The sequence below is a fragment of the Rhinolophus ferrumequinum genome, chromosome 4 (genome assembly GCF_004115265.2).
Source record: "Rhinolophus ferrumequinum isolate MPI-CBG mRhiFer1 chromosome 4, mRhiFer1_v1.p, whole genome shotgun sequence".
In the NCBI taxonomy this organism is placed as follows: Eukaryota; Metazoa; Chordata; class Mammalia; order Chiroptera; family Rhinolophidae; genus Rhinolophus; species Rhinolophus ferrumequinum.
Genome location: NC_046287.1, coordinates 41,352,501 through 41,366,916, shown reverse-complemented (window position 1 = coordinate 41,366,916; position 14,416 = coordinate 41,352,501). Strand labels below are relative to the sequence as shown.

The window sequence follows — 14,416 nt, the reverse complement described above, 5'->3', positions numbered from 1 at the left end:
CACAGGGAGAGAGTGAGCAAGGTCTCTAGGGTTCCTTCTGACAAGGATGCTAATCCTATAGGATCAGGGCCCCACCCTTATGACCTTAGGTAACTTGAATTACTTCCTTAGAGGACCCATCTCCAAATACAACCACACTGGGACATAGGGCTTTAATACATGATTTGGGGATGGGGTCACAACTCAGGTCAGTCCATTGCAGAGGTTCAGAACAAAATCTCCTTCACCTGCCCTCTTCTCAAGCACCTGTTTTTTGACTCCAATGCAGCTTTTCAAAAGGGACTAATCTTGGCACAACTGAGAGCCCAAGACACTGCCCCAAGTTCAAAGAACTCTTAGAGTAGAAAGTGTATCATTCATGTAAAAGCACTGGAAAAAAAATGTGATTTTTAGAATGTATCCAGCAAAAGTGTAGCAGTCCTTTAAGTAGTATTCTATTCATTTCATTAAAATATAAAAGGATTTGTTGATTGAATTCAACTGTAAAGTTTAATTTTATAGTCAAGGAGTTTTAAAAACAGAGGTGAAACTAGTTCTACAGTTGAAATTTAAAAGCTGTTGTCTTTGTTACAAACCTGTCCTAAATAGCAATGTAAGATTAAGGACTTAAACAGTGACCATCATATTCAGGGGCAGGAGGACTAGACGATATGTGAACTATCCCGATAATAGAAGGTTAAGAATGTGGGAGTTTTTACTAGGGGTATCAGAATCGTTAAGTCATCTCATTTCCAACACCACTCTAGACTACATTAAGGTTAATTAATTAATTAATTAAGGTTAGCTTAATAATCCTGTACCTGAATCATGCAGTTAAATCCTCAGCCTTTCCTTGCCTGTGCATACACAGGCTTGGAGCATGTGGCTGATTCATTCATTCAACAATTTATTGACTGTCTGTTCAATGCCAATAGCCTCGTTAGGTGCTGAGATAATAAAGATCAATATGATACAGTCTCTGCCCGTAGGATGTTTACAGTTAAGTAGGGAAACACATGAGTTAATTGTTGCAAGCAAGAGGTACTGGCACTAGAATAGCAGTTGTTCCAGGGTATGGAGAAGCATAAAGCAAAGAGTAGTCAACGCAACCTCTTGGATGTATGTTTATAGAAGAAGCAACTCAAAATTATTATTAATGAATCAATCCGATAACATTTTCTGGTCTGGTTGTTGCCAGCCTCTTAACTCACTCCCATGTGTCCTAAATGTAAAGACAGGATTTTATTAAAAAGCAAGCCCTGTGACACAATGAAAGCCCCCCCCCTTGCCTCAAGAAAATAAACAAAGACACATTTTATCAAATACAGTGCTTTGTTTGACAGCAATAGATGTATTTGCTAGTAGACAATGTACATGCATAAATGTCAAATACTGTTTTAAAAGTGCACTGAAAAGCAGCGCTGCAGGCATGCCTATGATTATAGAGTCTGGCCACTCCTGACAACTGAATGGAATGTGAAATTGGAGGCTGATAATGAACAAAAGGACACGTCAAATAGGAAGTTAGTGTATAGAAACACTTTAGTGCACAAACAAAGCCTAAAATACAATGCGGCCCTCCAAATACCAGAGGGGGTGATAAGTCCATGAGGTCATGAGTCAACTTTCCAGGCAGCTGGAATGATTAGTGCAGATTGCTATCAGATCAGCCACCACTCTGATGCTTCTGAATTCCTGCCTGTGCCCTCTTATTACATTCAAGTCACAAAAATAAGAAGGAATGATGGCGTTTGCTTGCTCGTGGGTTATTTTACCTTGCCCCTTTATGGGAACATTATGCTGCTGGGTAAAACAAATGTCCTCATTTAGGCATGGACTGTGTGGAGTGGTCTGTCCTCCATACATCAAGCTGGACCAGGCAGTCACTGTGTTTATAGGTGGGGTAAGAAACTAGGGAAAACAGGCCCCACTCCCTTGCCCCTGAAGGTACAAGCACACAGGCTGTGATTCCCAATGCAAGATGCAAATAGCACAGTAGCATAAAAACTGGTTGGGGCAAATAGTTTAACGTGATAACCAGGCAAGTGGTGAGCAACTATATTTGACAAAACCTCTGCTAGGCTGATCAAGTAATGGCAGATGGAGGAATTTATACCAGTGGGGTTTTCCTTCTAGTGTGCAAAGTTTGTGGACCCAACCAGGTGGAGTTCTTGCTGTAGAGATAAAGACTGGATGGCTTGGTTGGTCAACTAACTGTCTAAAGTAAGAAAAGCATAACCAAACTTAAACAGTGACCACTTCATTATCAGAATTCCAGGAAAATATGTCAATGTGTGTCATTGAGTGGCAGTGAGACCAGAGCTGGACTAGACCATTAAAAGCCCCAAGCTCTGAAAAGAGTCCCATGATCCTCCCCCCAACTATGCCATCCATTGGTAAGGAAAAACCAGAATGCTCTCCATTACAATTTCTGTTCAACAATGAACTGAAGAGAATAGACAGTGCAGTAGAGCAAGAGAAAGAAATAAAATGTATAAGAATTAGAAAGGAAGAAATTAAAAACTCTCAATATTCACAGATGATATGATTTTGTATGTAGAAAATCCAAGAGAACCTACAAATAAATTACTTAAATTACAAATGTTTTTACAAGGTTGCCACTTACAAAATCAATATACAGAAATCAATTGTATTTTTATATGCCAGCAACAAGCAGAAAATAAAATTAGTGAAAAGATATTATCTTTTTAAAAAAGGTATCTTAAAAATATGCTGCTTATTATATGGTGATGGAAGGAGAACTGACTCTGGGTGGTGAACACACAATGGGATTTATAGATGATGCAATACAGAATTGTACACCTGAAATTTATGTAACTTTACTAACAATTGTCACCCCAATAAACTTTAATAAAAAATATGCTACTTATAATAGTGTCAAAAAATAGTTTAAAATACCTAGGAATAATAGATGAGTAAGAATTCTACCAGGAAACCATAAGATATTATTACTCAGAGAAATTATAAAACAATAAAATTAATGGAAGGGTGTTAGGCTCGTGGATTAGAAGTGTTAATATTGTAAAGATGTCAATTCTCCCTATAGATTCATAGCAATCTCAATTAAAAGCCTATTTTAAAATATTTGGCTGTTAGTAAAATTTAAAAGTTCTCATCACAAGAAAAAAAGTTTTGTAACTATGTGTGGTGACGGATGTTAACTAAAGTTATTGTGGTGATCACTTCACAATGTATACAAATATCAAATCATTATGTTGTATACCTGGAACTAATATAATGTTATATGTCAATTATACCTCAATTAAAAATTAAAAATTAAGATATTTGTGTTTTTCAAGACTATTTGGAACTTGACAATCTGTTCTAAAAATTTATATGGAAGTGCAAAGTCCAAGAGTAGCCAAGACACTTTTGAATAAGATGAGAGGACTTACTCCATTAGAATTAGGATAGTGTAATATTAGTGCAAAAACTGAAAAATATGAAGCATAATATAGAGCTCAGAAACCAACCCACATCATATGGCAAAGATAGCACTGGTGAGCAGTATAAAAAGCATTCTTTTCAATGAATGGTTTTAGAAAATTGAGTATCCATATGATAAGTAATCAAAACTCATACTGTACACAAAAATAAATCTCACATGGATTCTGGAAATGGAGAAATAGCTCCTCTAAGACCAACCCTTCTATAGATAATAATAATAACTTGGGACAAAATATAGAAAACAACTCTGAATGTCTGGAGAAAAATCAAAAGCAAACAGAAATGCAAGGGGGTCCACTTGGAAAAAGGGTACAGCACTAGAGGAATTTCCTGCATTGTTAAAGCTTTTTGCCTATAAAATCTCTTGCACATATATAACAGTAGACATGAACAAGAATGCCTATAGCAGCCAGTACACATGGTTAAAAACTGGAAACAGGAGAGTATAAATGAATATACAGTGCTATATTTACGCCATTGACTATTTGATAGCACCTAAGATGAATAAACTCAATGACATGCAGTAAAATTGAGTCCAAACAATATAATTAAATGAAAATTTTCATCAGTGAAGATTATGTACAAAAATTTTAACTTATAAAAGGTTTTATAAGTTAAAAACGGAATGAAAACATACTTTTAAAGAATACATGTAGATGATAATAGCTATATGACTAAATAAAAACATCAAGGGAATGGAAATGATTACACTGGTTAGGGGAGGCAAGTATATAGTTGACTGGGAGATCATTTGGGAGATATAGGTTTACCAGCAGACTTTATTTTTGAGTAGTGGATTCATAGGTATTTGCAACATTATTAAATAAATAAATAGTCCACCGATGGAGCAATCACAAGAGTGCATCATGAATCAGGAATTGTGATTAAACCAATTTTGTGCACTTGGAGTTTTGAAAAGAAATGTAGAAAGAGAGGGGTGAAGGAGGGAAAGGAAGAGGGAAAGCCAAAGGGTGGGATGAACAACTAGTATTGGGGGAACAGAAAGAATGAGATTAGAAGTCATTGTTAGGAGATTTCCTTTTAGCAGCCCTTGGCTATCAGAGAAAGGGTAGGGATAGGGTTCCTTCAGGGCTGGCAGTTGTTCGGTGTTTGCCGTGGAAGGCCCACTGCATTGAAGGAGAGTGGATTGCAGCTGAGACCAAATCTGTGCTGACAACCACTGGAGCTGAGGGAGCCTGGCTGCAGAGCAGTCCGGACAGGACTTTGAGAGACTCTCTCTGGTGATTGGGGTGTTGTGGGTTTGGAACTCATTATTGGAGAGATTGCCATTGGGCCACTCCCTCAAAGAGGGAGTGTGCCACTGAACAAGTCACAGAGGCTTGAGGAAGTAGATGGAATTGAGAATGTAAGCCAGAAAGGGGCTGAGCCTTTGACAGGGTCTCGGAATGGAGGTGGTGAAGAATATCAGCTTCATTCAAATCCCATTTCTTCTACTTTTGTGTGACTTTGAGCAAATTACTTATTTATCAGCTCTAAGGCTCAGTTCCCCAATTGCAAATTGAGGTAACTCTTACCTCAGAGTTTTCCTAGAGGAGGAAAAATTAAATAAGATAATGTATGTAAAAGATGTGGTATCTTAAGAAAGCAATAAATGATGGCTCTAAAATAATCATCAACCAACTCAGCTAATGAGCTTGAAAGCAGACACATTCTTAGATAGGAAACTGAATCTGAGAGGGAGAAGCACACAGGGAAGGCCATTCTGGAAGCTGGAAGGGAGGACAGCCAGACAGAGGGACGTTGTAAAGCTGGAATCATGGCTTATTCACCACCCTGCTGGAATATTTAAGGGGTACTCCCGTGCTCAGGTTTATTCCTTCTCAAAATCAACCAGAGCATGTCTAGTGGTGAAATTCGTAAGTAAGCCCACCATACCAGAACCCAGTCTCATTTGAAAATCATGGGTTAGAAGGATTTTTCATTACACGGGCCATATGATGTGATGACTGTCCAAACTTCCTCATTCCTTTCTGGGTTTGTTCACAGCTAGCTAGCTCCCTTCCACTTAGAAAAGTACCGATCCCTCGAGAGGTAAATCTCTGCATTACTTTTATGGGGTTCTTGGGACCTGAAATCAATATTTTGTGAAGTTGTCTCTCTTGGATTATTTGTAATCTTTTTTCCTTAGATGTTTTTTCTAGAGGGGAGAAGGTGGCAAGAGGAAGCTGTTTTTTTTGTTTTTCTTGCTCTGTCATCTAGGTAAAGCTCCTTTAGAAAATGTCAGCCTAAAAATGAATGAGGAAAGGTGTTTCTGTTATTGATCTGTATAGTCCCACTTTCCAAGTATGGATGGAGCAGTGAGAATAAAGGAATAGAAATGTCAAAAAGGTGAAAATCTAGTAGTAACCAGTAAGGGCCACTGGTGCAGCTGTTTCTTAGGGCCATGGCTTTCTGATTCAACTCCTCCTCCTCTCTCTGGCTTTGGAATTTTTTTCCCTTTGGGGGGCTGATGGGAGTAGGACTGATAGAATTAGGGAGCTGGAAAAATAGGACTAGAGAACTGTGACACGGCCTAAGGTTGGCTTTTGTCACAGTTTACTCATTTCCTCCTTAACAGGACAAACAGGCTGTATTACCTTTCTCTGCTTGTGTGAAAGCTTATGAATTCTTCCACTGCATTTGCCTATGGCCAGAACCCCAAATTTCTCTGACTATACGTGCCTGCTCTGTGTTCCAGGTGTGATGACTTGGCCTCGACTTTGAAGGCATCACCTTTACTGTCCAGTCACTTCCATGTAGTTGACCATTTCCATGGTTCTAAAAAAATATGACAGTGAGCTATCTGGGTAAAAATCCAGTGAGTGGAGACAGAAAGGGTGGAGGAAAATGATTTGATTCATTGTGATCCCTTATCTTCTTCCTTTGGGACCCAGAAAGTCTCCCCTCTTTTATAGAAAAGAGAGAGAGAAAGAGAAAGAGAGAAAGCCAGTCAATATGGTGTTGCCAAAGTTTTTATTCCCCAACAACCTCATTGCTGCCTCCTAGTGAAAGTTCTAGAATTGAAAATGATCATTTACTGGGGTGGATTTAAGGGGGGAGGGTTGGCGGTGAATTTACACAGACTCACCAACTTTTTCTGAGACAGTGCCTGTCTCTCAGTTTCTGATTAGATGTATTTGTGAGTACAGGTATTACTGTGACCACAGGTTAAATACAGAGTCCACTCAGACTACTGATAAAGGTACACTGTTCACTGGGTACTCGCAATCAAGAGTTCACAACATACAGCTGAATGAACTTACAATTCTTTTTCAATTTATTTTCCTTCATTCTTTACACACACCACACACGGTTGTCTATAACTTGTATATTTTTCATTTTTAGGTAAAAAATACCCAAGAACGAAAATATAACATTCTATCAAGTAAAACATAAAATCTGTGAAAATTAAAACTGACTTTACATTTTGGCACAGAAGAGAGAGAATGGCAAGAAAACTTACTTTGTGAAAAACTCAACCAGATTCAGGCAAGAGATGTGATAGTTAAAAACAGCAGTACCCACTGCCTTCCTTTCATACGCACAGCTTATTGTAAGGGCCTTACCTCCTCTTGTAGGCCTAGAATATTGATCCCCTAAAAACTGAAATCAAAAACCAAATCTCTGCTATTTTGAAATATGTGAAATTTTGTTTGGTGAATAGACAAACAGCCACTTTTTTTTTAGGTATGGAAAGCATCTTTGTTTTGCACAGTTTGACATTCTTGGACTTAAGAACTTCTAAATTTCGTTTATTTACTATCACTAAACAGGTGATATTGCACAATTTATAAAGCTATATCCAAGGAAGCTTATGTATTTTATTTGTCATACTATATTGCATATATAAGCATACATTTCAATCCCACACACAAACATTTCTTTCCATGGTACTAATTTACTGCAATAGAGTTTTAAACTTAAATTTGAAAAGAGTATGATTTAACCAACCAATATAAAATATCTTTCTCAATCCTTATCCTTTTTTATATGTCAAGATAATTTTTATGATTAGATTCAACTTTATTGACAATTTTTAGTAAGTTTTTCATATCCTGGTCCCCCATACATATGTTCTTTGTATGACAGTGTATAAATATTTTTGTCTCAGACCTATTATACACGTTAGTAGGTTAAAAGCTCAGGGATGATAATTTTGTAATTTATCATCACAAAACAGTATATTTAATATTCTAGTCTACGTAATTACACTTGCTAGTGTTTTAATGTTTCTCCACCCAGAGTCTGTTAATGACAGTGCCTTTATAGAGCCAGGAAAGAAATATCGTTCTAAGAAGTCAGTCCAATTGTTTTAGCAATACAAGGGCATAACTGATACAAAATAAACATTTGTAAAGATGATATCTTAAGAAAAATAGACTCCTATACATTTCACTGCTAATTTGCATTTCTATACGTTATCACAGCTACTAAAATTAAAGCAACAATCACTAATTTTTATTGCAATGAGCAATAAAACAAGCCTAACTTTTAAATAAATCTGATGACCTAAAACAGTTTTTAAGTTCATAACTACAATCAGTGCTTGTGTGTGTGAGAGACAGAGAGAGAGAGAGAAAGCGAGAGAGAGACAGAGAGGCAGAGAGAAAGAGAGACATGAACACACATAGCAGGGAAGATTTAAAGAGTTAACTGCTTGTGGCACTTCCTATTTGCACACACACCACATGGCTAGGTCAAATCTAAACTCCCAAAGAAAGAAGGCAAGCAAGTCCTCCCTGAAGGGCAGGCCAACTTGTGAATAAAACCTCCAGACTGATCATGCTGTAACTATGCTGCAGCACACCAAGAAGTGAGAAAAATGTGCAAACAAAATCATGCTGTTTGATGTTTGCATCATTTCAATTATAAAAAAAAAAACCCTGTTCTTACTAAAGAAAATTGTGCTTAACACAGAAATATTCCAGTATGGCATGATTGGTATAGTTCACTTTTTTTCTTTCAGAGAAACATCTCACTCTTCTTATTCGTTTTGAACACCATCCTCTCATTATTTGAGATACTGTAAGTTAACTATACCTTAAACAGATCAGCATATAGATGGCTCTGACGACCAGAAAAGAAACAAAACACTCAGAAATTTTAAAGAGCGGAATACTCAGCCAAGGATGCCTACTGTCAGCCTGTGCTAGCTCCTTTTCGAAAGGGTTGCCAAAGAGGACGCTCAGTCAGTCCGTCCTCAGGTATTTTTCTCTCCACTACCTCTAACTGGGTGCATCACCAGTGCAAGAAAATGCGGGAAGCATCTGTTGCAAGTAACATCTGGACCTCCAAGGAAAATAAGCCCTTTCTTACAAAGAAAAGTCTCCAACATTTTCTAGGGTGCGTCCCCTCTTCCACCGTAGTTCGCGAGGTTCTCTCCCTGGCGCGCTTCCTTCCTTCAGGCAGAGGATCCCGGAGCCTCCACCACAGCAGCTCCGGCCGGCCAGGGTAGCCCGGAAGACACCGAGGTTGCCAACGCGAAGCAGTGCGCAGACTCCGCGACGCGCTCCAGGCTCTCCACTAGCCTAAACCTGCTCTCAAGAGAAAAGGGGAGGAGGAGTATGGAGGGGGGCGGTGGGGATCTTGTTTAATTCGAGGTCCTAAGGGTGTGGGAGCGGGAGGAGGCTTCTCTGGTCCCTCCTCCCTCCTGGAGTCCTGGGCTCCACCTCCTCCGCATGCCCCCAGATATACACTCTCAGCCGCGGCTGGACATGCACACCCATCGCCGGCTGCAGGCTTGTGCACACGCAGGTAGCTACACTCACCTGAGACCGTGCACAGCGCTCCTGCCGAGTCAGGAGCGGCAGAGTGGCGGTCTGGGCCGGGAAGGGGCCCACTGTGCTGCGGGAGTCGGGGAAGCGGAAGCAGCCCCAGGGCGGACCTGCGAACTGAGGTGACTGCGCGGTTTCCTTAAATCCCCTCCTCCAGCCCCTCCGCCTCCGCACCTGCTGGGTTCTGGCGGGAGAACCCAGGAGAGAGGGGCCCTCGGCTCAGCGCACACGCGGTCGCACGCTGCGAAGCAAAAGCGCCGACAGGGGCGCGGCGGCGGTGGTGCAGGAAACTTGGGCGAAGTTAGTTGCAAGTGCCGGGCGGCGGCCAAGAAGAGCAAGGAGGGGACGCGGCCGGTCCGCGCCACGCGGAGGCAGCGCCGCCCTCGGCGTTCGGTGCGCTCGGGCAGCTGGAGTGGGCGCGCCTGGAGTGGCTCCGAGCGAGCGGAGCCGGCATGGCCCAGGGGACGGCGAGACGCGGCGCCTCGGAGAGCCTGGAGAATTTCCTCTGAGGCCCTGCGACCCCAGGCTTGATCAAGCCTCATCCAACATCCTTCCCGAATCGTTAGCTGGAGAGGAAGACCCTCGAGGCAGGTGCTGGGGGCGCGGAAAGCTCCCGGCCCCACCCCCAAAACCCAGCCGATTGGGGAGGTTTCCATCAGCGCACCCAGCCCCGAGTCAGGAAGACCGGCTGGTGCTGCTGTATTTGTATTGATACCCATTGCTGTGCTCTGCGTTCCGGTGGTGCGTCCGGACCCTCCTCCACTTCCCCCACCTCTTCCTCCTCCGGGGCCACCTCCCCCTCTCCCTCACCCCCATCTGCTACTGTCAAATGAGAAAGTCACCGAGGAGAACCCAAACACTCCTGCCGCCGAGAGCCCCCTTTGGCACTTGGCAGCACGCGGCGGCGGGCTCCTGGAATCAACTTGGTGGAGACTCCGCGACGCAACTTTCCGCGCTGCTGTGCAGTTAAAAGACCGAGGAGAACGAGCGCTCTGCCGGGTAGCGACTACCTGCAGGGAGTTCGCAAGCAAAAGCCATCGGAGAGAAAAGACAAAAAGAAAGCAAAGGGCAAACTGCTACCGTGGGGTGGGCGCACCCCCTAGAAGTTACCTTGTTCCGGAGAGGATTTTCCCAAGCGCTCGGCCAGAAAGATCAGGGCGGCCCGGGCCGCGGCGCGGACCTGGGCTGGTCCCCCGGCCCCCTCCTCCCGAGCGGGAGCGACGCCGGAGCGCGAAGTGGGGCACAGCGAGAGCCGGCGGGCCGAACGGGTCCCCGCGGACAGCCAACATTGATTTCCTCCGGACCGAGGGCGACGGCCCGGGCGGCGGCGGACTGCAGCCGCGGCACGGCGAGAGCATGTCCAAGCCGGTGGACCACGTCAAGCGGCCCATGAACGCTTTCATGGTATGGTCGCGGGCTCAACGGCGCAAGATGGCCCAGGAAAACCCCAAGATGCACAACTCGGAGATCAGCAAGCGCCTGGGTGCGGAGTGGAAGCTGCTCACTGAGTCGGAGAAGCGGCCGTTCATCGACGAGGCGAAGCGCCTGCGCGCCATGCACATGAAGGAACACCCCGACTACAAGTACCGGCCGCGGCGCAAGCCCAAGACGCTGCTGAAGAAGGACAAGTTCGCCTTTCCGGTGCCCTACGGCCTGGGCGGCGTGGCCGACGCCGAGCACCCGGCGCTCAAGGCGGGCGCCGGGCTGCACGCGGGCGCGGGCGGCGGCCTGGTGCCGGAGTCGCTGCTCGCCAACCCCGAGAAGGCGGCCGCCGCCGCCGCCGCCGCCGCCGCGCGCGTTTTCTTCCCGCAGTCGGCCGCCGCCGCCGCAGCCGCAGCAGCCGCTGCCGCAGCCGGCAGCCCCTACTCTCTGCTCGACCTGGGCTCCAAGATGGCAGAGATCTCCTCGTCGTCGTCCGGCCTCCCATACGCGTCGTCGCTGGGGTACCCGACCGCGGGCGCGGGCGCCTTCCACGGTGCGGCTGCAGCGGCTGCAGCGGCCGCCGCGGCCGCCGGGGGGCACACGCACTCGCACCCCAGCCCGGGCAACCCGGGCTACATGATTCCGTGCAACTGCAGCGCGTGGCCCAGCCCCGGGCTGCAGCCGCCACTCGCCTATATCCTGCTGCCGGGCATGGGCAAGCCTCAGCTGGACCCCTACCCCGCGGCCTACGCCGCCGCTCTATGACCCCGCGGGGCCGCCTTGCGAGGACCAGTGTGCACACGTGTACATATGTATAGGTACGAAGTCTGCGGCCTCCGCGTACGCCCTCCCGCGACGCGGCCCCGGTTTGTATATACATAAGATGTATAGGTATCAGGCAGAGGCAGAGATGCCAGTCGGGGCGCGAGTGGCCAAGCGCGCGAGTGCGCGGGAGAGTGTGCGTGTGAATTCACAGGATCATTTCAGACCTGCACTTCAGCAGCCAGCTTTAAAGAGGGCAGTTGTATCCTGCAGCTGTTGGTGTTTGTTTTGCACTTCAGAACCTGTTGCGTTTTGGCCCACTGAGGTGGAGGAGTAATTTTTTGACATGTTGGGTTCTGCTGTTTTGTTTGTTAGAAGTTTATTGTCGGTTTTGTTTTTGTTTCTCATTCCCCCCCCCCTTTTTCCCCCCTGGTCTGTGTTGCATGCACTCTGGTCAAAAGTTAGCTCTGAAATGGCTGGCACAGGGGAAAAGCTGATCTGTGTCAGTTTCTCGGAGCAGGATGGCTCTGAGCAAACTTGCTCCCTATTTGTACTATTTGAACTTTGCAAATCTCTGTTCTTTCAAGCAGAACCCCTAGACTGGATCCATTCTTGACCAGTGACCTGCTCGAATCTGGCCTTTTGTATGTGAGATGATGACGGTTTCTTTTGTTTATCATGCCATATGCAAATCAGAGCAAGAGCTCTTTCTCAAGAGTAAGGAATGCAAACAAGAAATATGTGTGAGATGAAAAGTTGTCAGTTGGATTTTCTCCCTAAAAAAAAAAAAAACACAAAAAAACCCCCCAAAACTGCTAGAAGTCACCCTGAGTCCACTCGCTTGGATTTCTGACACAGTTTACAGAAAATGCTAAGGCCCTGTTCCTATTTTCCCCTTATGGCTGCATTCACCTTAAGATTGTAAATGTGTATATGTCCGTGAAAACATTGAGTCTGAGAATGTGTTATTTACGTTGTCCTAAATTTGAGTCAGTTTTAGACTCTAAAGCATTTTAGCACATGTCAAAGTTAACTTTTAAAAATTGCGGGACTGTTTCAGAATCGCAATTTTATCTTAGATTAAATCAGACTTTTTTGTCTGAGTGGTAATTATATATTTATTATTTAGCAAAACTGAAAAAAAAAACCACAGAATTGTTTTGACAGATGTCTCTCGTTTTCAGCTAGCATTTCTCCACAACTTGAACCGTTTAAATGTGTTTTGGAGTTCCCTCCCTAATTAGCTTATTTTTTAGATCATCTGCAATTGATTTGCAAATTACGATAAAACACATTTTAGAGGAAAGAACCTTCCTCAATTATAGCTTTTTTGTTTCTTTTTTAAATGTATATATTTTGACTAATGTTTGTGAATGAAGTTGGCTAACATGTATTTAGTTTCCTTTTGGCTTTATGTAATATAAAGTTTTTAAAAGTTTAAGTATTGGTTTTAACCTTCATGTGTAAATGGTTTTCTTGTGTGATCTTCTAATTTAATATTAGACGTCTAAACTATATCTGTAAATTAGAATCCGACTATCACTCTGTTCATTTTTTTTGAACAAAGAGTTAAATAAAGCCTGAACCAGGGAAAAGAGAAAATCCTCTATTTCTTGTTGAGTTCCTAACAAGATTTTTATCTGAATTGCCCTTACGTGCCTGGTCCAGGTGAAGTGTAAGGTATCCTCCAAAGGCAGCCTTTGTTTCACTTTTGAATAGATTTACTAGGAAATCTAAATCAAGCCATTGTTATTCAGAGCCAAAAACCTGATTTATCACATTTTTTAATCGTGAATAGGAAAGAAGATAAAAAAAAAAACCAAGTAGTTGTATTATCTTGGGGGGAAAAAAAAGGCATTCATGAACCAGTAGAACAGAGCCCATTGAAAACATCCAGACCGTTCAAAGCATTTCACTAGTTTCCAGTAACATTTTAAGAGGGGAAAGTTGCCTGACCACTTTATCTTGCTAGTAGAAGAGCCCCACCACTAAAATCAGTGTAATTTGTTCACTCATCTTTGGCTTATTCCTTATTTACACCTTAAGATTTTATTTAGAAGAATAATCACTGCTAATAACAATGTATAACTTTTGGCCTCTTTAGGGTTTTATTTTGTCATGCTAATAGCATTAAAATAGAAATATAACAAATTCTAATGGAGAAGATTGAATCCCTAGGGCTAGACAAGTTTCCACTGGAAAAAGGTTTGAAATCATAAAGGACTTTACTCTTAGGAAAGAAATTATAAGGCACCACTAAGAATATCAGAGGAAAAAAATAACTGTAGAGAGATCTTTATTTTGTCCCCACCCAGTTAGAAATTCTCAAGATACAAGACTCAACTAGTCCTAAACTTGTTCCCCATTGACAGAGACCATATCTTGAGTGCACGTCTTTATAAGCAACACAACTCTTTAAAGGCATTGTTTTTCCCCAACGGAATCATATTTAAAAAACCATGAAAATTTTGGAAATGTGAGAAATAGGCTCTGCTGGTTTGACCCTGATTCACTAATTAAAACGATCCTTCTCCTGTTATTCCCCAAGCTCTTTGCAATATTATAAGTTAATTCATATGGTTCTAAGCGATTATGCAAAACTAATTTGGACTGTCCAGGGGTAATTATCCCTGACACGGTTAATTAAATCCTTTCAAGCCTTCGTCTTTGCCTTTTGTAGCAGCCCATCACTTCTCAACACGGAACTTCCTGCGGCTCGCTGGAAATCACCCCAGCCCTAAATCTTAGTTACCTCCCTGAGCCTTCCAGCTCGGCCCCACTGGCCCCAAGATTCCCCGCCCCCTCCCGCCCCCTCCTCTTTTCCCAAAGATCAGCGTGTTCTGGGAGCCAAGCTCTGGAGTGTTGATGAATGAGAAGAAGACTAGAAAGATGGGGAAGGGGAGGGGTAGGATGCCCGGGGTTGAGCACACAGGGTCACTTAGCCAACATATTGTGCGGCTGTTTGAGTAAGTCCACAGGCCCACAGGGAGGTGACTGGTTTATCACCCCTG

At 43.6% G+C, this 14,416-nt stretch overlaps 2 protein-coding genes across 2 annotated transcripts; one reads left to right on the top strand and one right to left on the bottom strand.

The window, feature by feature from the left end:
* Positions 1 to 6,416: 6,416 nt before the first annotated feature.
* LOC117021022 (uncharacterized) lies at positions 6,417 to 9,966 on the bottom strand. The gene is made up of 2 exons (XM_033103725.1): positions 9,216 to 9,966; positions 6,417 to 8,981 (listed from the first exon to the last, which is right to left on the bottom strand). The coding sequence occupies exon 1, from the start codon at positions 9,938 to 9,940 to the stop codon at positions 9,245 to 9,247; it is 696 nt and encodes a 231-aa protein (XP_032959616.1). The 5' UTR covers positions 9,941 to 9,966; the 3' UTR covers positions 6,417 to 8,981; positions 9,216 to 9,244.
* A 586-nt stretch (positions 9,967 to 10,552) lies between these two features.
* Positions 10,553 to 12,989, top strand: SOX21 (SRY-box transcription factor 21). Its single transcript, XM_033103724.1, has one exon. The coding sequence runs from the start codon at positions 10,578 to 10,580 to the stop codon at positions 11,406 to 11,408; it is 831 nt and encodes a 276-aa protein (XP_032959615.1). The 5' UTR covers positions 10,553 to 10,577; the 3' UTR covers positions 11,409 to 12,989.
* The last annotated feature ends 1,427 nt before the right edge of the window (positions 12,990 to 14,416 follow it).